General features: G+C 43.8%; 1 protein-coding gene across 1 annotated transcript in view; it reads right to left on the reverse strand.

Moving 5' to 3' along the window:
• STMN2 (stathmin 2) overlaps positions 1-9,430 on the reverse strand; it is a 47,074-nt gene extending 37,644 nt beyond the window's left edge. The window contains exon 1 of the mRNA XM_068158603.1: positions 9,209-9,430. Coding sequence (XP_068014704.1) covers positions 9,209-9,227 — 19 coding nt within the window. The 5' untranslated portion in view covers positions 9,228-9,430. The remainder of the gene's footprint in view (positions 1-9,208) is intronic.
• Positions 9,431-9,699: the final 269 nt, after the last annotated feature.

The following is a 9,699-nucleotide window of genomic DNA, read 5'->3' on the forward strand; positions in this document are numbered from 1 at the left end:
GTAGAACACTGTTTCCCCAGCAATAAGCTGTTTGCCTTGAGAACAAGGGTTTTGTTGGGGACTATTAAACATGTTAGTTTTTAAACCACAGTTTCCTACCTACATCATAATATAATGAAAGCTCCCTGGCTGCAGTCTTGACAGCATCAAAAAAATGTATCTAAATACATAGAAAAGATATTAGCTTAGGAATGGTCTTTTGTATTGCATCTGCATAATAAATTGAATGCATGCCAGTACCTGGAGATGAAGGCTGTGTATTCAAGCCTCTGTAAACATGACTGCTGAGTGACATCAGTTGCCCTTTCTTTTCACAGGAGTGGTGTAAGAAACAAATATATCCAAAGAGTTAAATGAAATATTGAGTGGAGGCTAATAAGAGGGCTTGCAGAAATTAATTTCACTCCCAAAAAAGAGGTCTTTGAAAAATTATAAAGCTTGAAGGATGCATTCATTTGAAATTACAATATTTCCCAGGAGCATGCAAACATACATTTTTTTTTACAGCTCCATTCAGGTAAATGGATAATTTTCAGCACAAAAGTACTAATAAACCCCCAAATGTAGTCATTTAATTTTGTATGCAAATATAGGTAAAAAAAATTAACAATATTGGGCATATTTGACCTGGTTGTGGTCTTTACAGTCTTTTGAAAAGGGCAACAAGGCAGGTGAGAGGCACAAGCCCTATGAGGAGAGGCTGAGGGAGCTGGGATTGTTTAGCCTGGAGAAGAGGAGGCTCAGGGGAGACCTTGTTGCTGTCTCTAACTTGTAAGCCAGGGAGCTTGTAGCCAGGAGGGTTTGGTCTCTTCTCCCAGGCAACCAGCACCAGAACAAGAGGACACAGTCTCAAGCTGCACCAGGGGAGGTTTAGGCTGGATGTTAGGAAGAAGTTCTTCATAGAATGAGAGATTGGCCATTGGAATGGGCTGCCCAGGGAGGTGGTGGAGTTGCCATGACTGGAGGTGTTTAGGAGGAGACTTGATGGGGTGCTTGATGTCATGGTTTAGTTGATTAGGTGGTGTTGAATGATAGGTTGGACTTGATGATCTTGAAGGTCTCTTCCAACCTGGTCTATTCTATTCTATTCTATTCTATTCTATTCTATTCTATTCTATTCTATTCTATTCTATTCTATTCTATTCTATTCTATTCTATTCTATTCTATTCTATTCTATTCTATTCTATTCTATTCCATTCCATTCCATTCCATTCCATTCCATTCCATTCTGAAATATCCACATAATTGTTTTTTTTCTCTTTTCCTAAGAAATTCCCTAAGGATTATAAAATGTCCCTGAACAGTACAGAATGGTAATACAGCTTTAGCAGGTAAGTCACTGTCTTTTCTGATCTGATCAATATGGATTTTTGGCAGCTTCTGTAACATCAGAGCGTTGTTACAGTATAGAACATAACCTCCCATCACCACTCTGAGGTAAGTATGTAAGCTTATCCCCATCCTAATGAAGAGAAAGTCAGGTCATACAGTGATTAATAGACAAATCAAGTAAAGAAGTTAAGTGCTTAACATGATAATTGAGAAAAATCCAGACTTCTAAATGCCAAATGTGGATGCTGCAAATTCCTGCACGGCTGCAGAGAGGCAATGAAAATCCATAAATACATCAACTTGTGCTCTTCAAATCGGTGGTGCATTGTAGGGTGCTATTCTGTTTGTGCAAGCAAGGGTGCCTCAGAGTTGGAATGTTTCATTCCCTAACAGTGGGAATCGGGTGTTCTTTCAACCCAGACCTTGTCTTCTGAAGAAATTCCTGTATCCTAGCTCCTAAGAACATGTGGCACACACAGACAGAACAGGGCCCTTCATAAATGCAGAGGCAGCCACTGCTTGCTTTTAAAATGCAGCTGAGGGGAAATGTTGCTAGCTGGTTTACTTCTGCCTTTTGAGACAATATAGACTGGGAAATGCCAGAGCTGGGTGCAGTCTCTTTCAGACATGAGGGGATTCAAGCTGAAAGGTCCTAACTGCCACCCAACAAAAAGTCACATTTTATTTTCTGCTCCCATAATTGTTTCTGTTTTGCTGTATCATGCAAAATCCAGACATGGGTCTGTAAGTCAGGGCTTCCCAGTTACCAGGTGGAGTTAACCTTACTGTGTGTACTCCATCATGATGCTCTCCCCACAAAAGGGTGGGCAGTGGCCTCAGCTCAGTGGCTCTGGGGAGGGGGGACACAGGGACAAGGGTCACCATATCCCAGCACTGCATTTGGAGGCTCTCAGCTGTTTGGCTGAGGGGCAGCACTGCACCCATTGTCACTACAATGGAGAAGACCGTTGCTGATGCTGTGCATCAGTTTAACTGCACATCCTGGCAGAAAGAGCTTAAATTCACTTCATTTGTTAAATTATGTATTAAAAGACAGGTGTGGTGGGTTGAGGAACTGCCACAACAAGAGAAAGAACAAAAGGGGGAAAAAAACCCATAACAAATGGAAGAGAGAAGTCATTACAGAGCAGCTTTATATGCTGGTATTGTTCAGACACACAATGTCTTGAATATTTTGTTCCCAGGGGTCAGTGTTTCTCCACCTTCTTTCCTTTTTTCTCCTGAGGATGCAGGTATGTGCAGATTGAGCTCTCCAAAGCACTTCTTCCTGGATTGGAAAAGTGCTGAGCAACTAGACCAATAGATTCTGCATGTACTGTAGCTGTGAGCACCCAGCACCTTGCAGGATGGAGGTGAATGTCCCTGGTAGAACTGCTGGCTGATGTTGCCACTTCCAAGTGGGATCAACAGACTTTTTAAATTGAATGAAAATCAACACTGCCTCAGACTGCACCTACAGAATTCATAATTTGAAGATTGTGTCTAACCTAGAAAGAATTGTGAGTGGCAGCTGCCAATTTCTGTCCCCCCACGGGCTAAGGATTAGCTGACAGTGCTGAGGCCAGTGGCTGAACTCTGATGGCTTCAAGTGAGTCAAGATTCATTTACAAAGTTATTCCATCTATCATCCATTTTATGGACACTGATGAAGAAGACATGTTCTCTGCAGGCCACCTGATAACTGCACCAGCTTTTGTGGATGAAGGTGGCTCGTATGGAGAACTAAGATTGTATTTTTGAAGGCAGTTGCTGCAGAGGTAAGCAAGCACTGTTGGTTCATGTGTGACACCTGCTCCCTCCTTAAAGCATTGGGCAGAACTACTTAGAGTGCCAAGATAACAGGCTTTGAAGCCTGACAAGATAAGTTTAAAAGCAAATGTGTTTAATATATACACTGCCTGAGGGAGCACTCTCTATGAGAAGAACTTCCAGTTGTGTTGCTGTCCACTGGTTACAAACCCAGGAGTGAATCTCAGCCCCTTCAATTGTGGTGGCTTTCTTCCCTTAGCTAAGCTTTTAGTGAACTGATTTTCCAACTGCTCCAGTTAGTTGGAGTGACACCATTTTAGGATGCCTACTTGGAGATGCTGCAGGTTTGATGCTTTTCAGGAATGCTGAACATCCCATGTTCCTTTTGATTAGCTAATCAGATGATTAAATAAGACCTGCATGAAAATGCCACACAGGTCAAGTACTGCCTAGACCTACCTGTGTTGGGAACCCTCTGATCTCTGTTTCAGATGATCTAATAATGCCTACTTCTCATGGAAGGCTCTTAGGAGAATTAATTAGTTAATTTCATGTGGTTTTTGAAGGCTAAAATGCTATCTGAAGATCTTGCTGGGTAGAAGAGTCCAATCTCTCTTCTGTAATGATGTTTTTTGGGGGGGTTTATTGTTTGTTTGTTTGTTTAATTAATGCCATTAATTTGAAAATGGAGAATTCTGCTCTAAAGAAATGGATACAAATGTCACCTGAAATTGCTCTAACTATGAGGTTAGATTGCACCTATATTTATAGTAATAAAAGGGGGGCAAAATGTGCTCTAGAGAAATGGGATAGTGTAGTACAAAAATCAAAGACATTAAAACAAAACAACAAAAAACACAAAACACCAAAACCACAACAAAAAAAGACAACAAACCCACAAACCCCAGGCTTAATTAATTAATTAATGGGAAGTCAACTTGCCAAATCAATGTGAATGAATTACAGGAACACATTATTAAAGAGGGAAGCTTTTAGTCTCAATAGAGCTTATACTGGGACAAAGAAGTTGGGACTCTCAACAACTGCAGAAGGCATTTATGGATCTTGGAGGGAGTGGGATTTTCTTTCTGCACCAGCAGCCTGGAGGTAGTGACAGAGTGGTCTGAGGACCCTCTGGGATCTGTGTGTGGACTTGGCAGTGCTGGGTTAACAGCTGGACTTTAATATTAGACTTCTAAAGGTCTCTTCTAACAAAATGATTCCATGATTCTAAAGAGGCGATAGAAGTGGAGATGACAGAACATTTTGGAAGTTCTCAAGGTGAGGGAGTTTATTTTCACAGTGTGTTATGGAATCTTTTCCATAAACTGATGGAACAGATGAGGCCCCATCCTCCTGACTGTCCACTTCACAAGGTAAGTGAAGAAGAGCCATGGGGCAATAGAAATTCTTAGCCTTATAGAATTTATAAAGATCATTACTACCTCAATTCTCAACAGCAGGGAAAGTAACAGGCTTTTTAAAGCCAGGAAAGAACATGAATAGGTGTTAACCTTTAGTTCTTGAGTGAATTGCATTCATCAACAGCTGTGTTGTAGCTTAGCAATCAAAATGATCAGGAAAAAAAAATAAACCAATTGAAGTGTTTCTTCTGCTAGATCTTGGCAATAATGGTGTCTCTGTCAAGTCACATTTCTGTTAGCATTATGAGACAAGAAATGCTTTTTATGACTCTTATGTTAGCTTAGTAATCAAACTTATTAGCAAAAAATAAAGCAGTTGAAATGTTTCTTCTGCTAGATCATGGCAATAATAGTGTGTCAGTCAAATCACACTTCTGTTAGCATTATCAGACAATAAATTCTTCTTTGAATCTTGTCTGCATTCATTCTCATCTTAATTTCCCATTTGTCTGTTCAGACAGGTAATTTTCTGACAGTTTAAAATAACTCAGGGCTGACTTGTGTTCATTTATTTCTAAACCAGGATGAACTGTATTTGTTTGTAAAAAGGGGGGGGGGGGGGGAGGTTTCATCCTTTTGCTGAAACTGCATAATGGGGAAAGGAGCATGTTGAGTCCAAACTCAGCCTGGCGCTTAGTCGGCAGCGGTTTAACTTGAAGCCTCTCGCTGCCATTGATGTCCAGATGACTTCTTGTGTGCAGTTGCTGAAGATCAAGCAATTGTTTAAGTGTACTGGAAGATCAGAGGCAGAATGCTTATCCTTTTGCAGCAAAAAGAAAGCCTCATTATTAAAATACCCAGTTAAGCTTGACAACCATACACTTGCTTATGACTTCATGTCTATATTTACATACCAGATCAAACAGTAATGTAACACTCAGTTAATAAATTTAGCAGTAACATTGCATCCATCAAGCTAAGTCTGGAGGTCTGAGCATGCAACTAGAATGCAAATGACAAAGGAGAAGAGCAACTCTAAAACAGTTTTATAGCAGTTTCATCAGTCTTACTGAGGTACACAAAGGAGGCAGCATGGGGCTGCCTGAATTACCATTTGTCACCTCACAGAGCTCCTGACTAGCTCAAAAGGAGTCTGAATTAAAACACATCTGTAGCCCATGTCCTTCTGTTAAACAGCTTGCTAGAAATTAAGCAAGAACCTTAATCAGGATCTTGACTTCCTGTATGATAATTGCCTGAAGATGCTCTCATGATAAATTTTCTTTGAATGAAACACTGCATGGGAAGAACTTTCTGTGGTTCTGTGAATGAGATGATGGTTTCAGGCACCTTTCATAGTTTCAGTGGTATTAATGACTGCTTCACCCTCACACTGCCATGTACAGACCTCAAGAAAGTTTATCCAACCAGGTTTATCTATCAGGTTTGTAGTGACCACCACCTGCAAAAGCTGTTGCTTTATAGAACACCCATCCTGTATGGTATGGAGCATAAGGTATGAAGGAGAACAAGGTATATGAAGGAGCATAATTTATGTGGATGGAGTCCATTCACAATCCAGAGTTTATTTGGAAGGTGGCAGTGAGGGGAGGATGCAATTTAGAAGCCCCTAGAATTTCTCTACAGTCATATTCCATGGATTTTTCAAACTAAGACACACTTAACTATAAATAAAGAGTGAATAGATGTGAGTGTGTGTGTGTGTGTAGTGTGCATCAGTTGTACACAATGTAAACTATACAAAAAGAACCTGATGGGCATTGAGGGTTTACTGAGCTCCAGAAGTTCTTGCAGCTGTTGAAATCCCTGCATAAGTCAAAGCAGCTTTCCTTGGAAACCCTTTATTTAACAGAGCCTAAGAGAAAATGAGGCTTAATTTTGCTTTCTATAGCAGAATATAAACACAGGCTTATGAAGGTATTTAGCATCTGTGGATCCTGAGTTATGTGAAGATTTCTGTCCAAAGCCAGCAGGACTATTCACATGCTCAAACTCAGACACCTACTTAAGTGCCTTGCTGGAACAGGGCCAGAAACATAATAGCAGGCCAGCTTAAGCTGATTAGAAATGTTCTGCTGGCTCCAGTGGCAGCAGGATCTAGCCTTTATTGCCACTTTGCAAAATACAGTGCTCAACAGGGGGGAAAAAAAATCAGGCACTCTGTAGTTCTCTCAGTGGTCTATTGGGTAAATTTCGAGTACAAAACAAATGTAGCTTATTTAGCACTAACTGGAAATGTGTATGACAGAGAATGCATCAATTTTTCCACATGAAGATAATATTTGTTGCCTTGAAGAACCTCTTGAAACAGAGTGGCTTGTTCTAATAGGCTGTCCAGCTCCAGATTTCCTCTACAAATGACAAGGAAGAGTAAGATTGAGAGAAATGCTGAAGAGAATCCTTAACCTTTGTCAGTTTCAAGAGAGAAGATGCTTCAAATAATATCATCCTTCATTTTTTAGTTGACTGCTGTTGTAGTTAGTATCTTCAGACACCTGGAGTAGGTAGTTAGTGTATATAGCTTGTTAACCAGGTACTAATAGGCAAACTGGCATGATGGAGTCAACCCATCTGGGGCAAACCTAATGATTCCAGGCATCTCCCTTGCTGCAGAAACCTTTCCATTTGTGTGCTGTGAGGCAATTAACCAAAGGCTGCTGAGCCCTTTCCTCCCTGGAAGCAGAATACCTAACAGGGCCTTCTGCAGTGCTAAGTCTCTGACTGACTACAAATTATCAATACTGATTACCAGATTGCTGCAGTGGGGAGGGGACGGCGTGCTCGGCACTGCAGGGCTGGCCAGACTCCCACAGCCCTTGTCTCCTTCCTCTCTTTGCACCTACAGCTGCTTCATGCTTTGTTCCTAGCGGTGCCACAGCCAGGTTAAAATGCTTCCCATCCTCGGGAGTGGGACAGCAGCATTCAAATAAATAAACGTATACTGCCTTGGTTGCAGCCAGCACCAGGAAAAGATTCAGGATAACTTTGTGTAAGGTGATTAAGAGTGAGCACAGAGCCTGAACAGAATGGGAAATTGAATGGGATTTGCTTCTTGGAGAAGGATCTTAATTGTGTTGGAGCTCTCCACCCATATTTTGCGGGATTTGTGCATGTGTGACTTTAACGAGGAATGATTGGGGAAACTTGAATTGGAATGTGGCAGGCGTAGGTCCTGCCTCATTTCCACCCCTGCCTCGCCCCACCCACCCACCCCCCCCCCCCAAAAAAAAAAAGAAAGAAAAAATAATTTAAAAACAAAAGAAAAAGAAAAAAAAACGGAGAAAGGAAGAAAAAAAAAAAAAAAAAGGAAAAGAAAAATCAGGGAGCGATGCGGTCACTGGGATCTGGATGCTCTCAGCAGGATGACCCCACAGTTCTTCTCCCCCGGCTCCCACACCCTCCACTGCGACTTTCCGCTCCCCACCCACCCCAGCAGCCTCCCTCGAACAAAGGGGCCGGGCTGCTGCTACCGCTCGCTCCCACGGCTGGCTGGAGGACAGGAGCCCCGTCGCCAGACGGGACCCCCAGGGCAAAGTGCTCCCCGAGGAGACCCGGAGACTGCCCGGGGCCAGGGCTCTGGCGGCCGCTCCCGGGGGCCTTGCGGGGGAGATGGGTGGGTGGGCGGTGGCAGGGCGCAGGGTGCGGCTCCTGGCCGGGGGGCGGGGGGGAACAGGCGAGGGTGGGAGGATTCTTTCCTTGCAGCTGAAAAACGCAAGATAACAACAGCCTTGCAAGATACCCCCCCGGGAGAGAAAAACAGGGTGGGAACGGCTTAGAAGATACTAGCTCGCCATGATGCAGTGACCTACTTCAGCACACCCCACCTCCCGTCCCTCCATCCCCCCCTCCCCCTCCCGGCAGACTGCAGGTGCTGGCAGCAGGCAACCGGCGCATCCTCCTCCTCGCTCCCTGCAGCTCCTTGCGCCGGGCTGGGCGCGGCCCTCACCTCATTACGCGCTACCCCCCACCGCCCCTTCGAACCCCGGCACCGCGAGTACCATGCTGCCGACACGGCTTCCCCAGTACCGCCGCCCGATCCGCCCGCATCCCCTCGCTGCCCCGGTGCGGGATTTGGCAGTGCATTCCTCCCCTCTTTCCCTCTTTTCTTCTTCCCAAGGCGGTTCGGTTCCGAAGCTGAGAAGAGGGCTGGCTCTTGGCCGACGGGGGTAGGAAGGCGGTGGGAGGTGTATTTATAGCGAGGATAACTTCCCAAGTAATTTTCTTTATCCTCTTTTATTTTTTTCTTTCTTTTTTTTTTCCCCTCTCTCTCTCTTTTTTTTTTTTTTTTCTCTCCTTTCTTTCCATTAATTTCATAATATAGGTATTCATCCTTAAAATAATGGCTCACAGAATCACAGTGGTAGGGGTTGGAAAGGACCTTTGGAGATCATCTAGTGCAAATTCCCCCCCCCCCCATTTCAGAGAAGGCTGAAATGGCTGAAAGCCGTTTAAAATGATTCTGTGCCCATGTGCTGACCTCACCCATCAGTAAATCATTCCTCTGATCACAGGCTAAATCACTAAAAGAGCCTCGGCATCCCACACCCTCTCCTTTTTCTTTTCTCTTCCCCCCACCCCACCCCCCATCAGTTAAAGAAATTTAAAAGCTGCTTAGCATTGTCTTGATTTTTTCCTAAGCTTTGGGGATGCAGAGAAGAGCACCCATGTAGGCAGCAGTCCCCGTTGTACTGGCTGAAGAAAAAGAGATGCAGTTTCTTACCCATTGCTGTTTTAGCCATGGTGGGATGTGCAGCCTCTCAGAGGTGGTGAAGGCAAAGGGGTCCGGCTACAGCAGTGGAGAGAGGAAGAGAAGACTGAATAAGGCACTGAGTCAGCAGAGTGGGGCTGTGCAAGAGAAGGAGCAAGAGGCAGGAGCCCATGAATAATTATTGCTCCTCCACCCAAGCAGATTGGCTCTAGAGGTCCCCTGACATGACTCCTGCAGAGCCAGAATCTCCAGGCATTAAATATTGATCCACCAATGGTGCTTGGAGTACAAAGTGCCAGAATGCAGTTTGAAATGGAAATCAGTCCTAGGATGCCTCTCCCCCCTCGGTCTGGCTTGAATAGTACGTTCCATGTCAAATGTTTTATGTCTTACATGAAAAAAGCCTATTGGTGTTGAATGCTCTGCTGTTGCTACCTGTAAAACAGGCACAAATTAATTTCATTCCAAAGATATGACCACAAAATGGGCCAGTGCAAGGGGTT

Source organism: Melanerpes formicivorus, unplaced genomic scaffold, assembly GCF_026170545.1.
Source record: "Melanerpes formicivorus ecotype bairdi unplaced genomic scaffold, bMelFor1.0.p_v2 SCAF_40, whole genome shotgun sequence".
In the NCBI taxonomy this organism is placed as follows: Eukaryota; Metazoa; Chordata; class Aves; order Piciformes; family Picidae; genus Melanerpes; species Melanerpes formicivorus.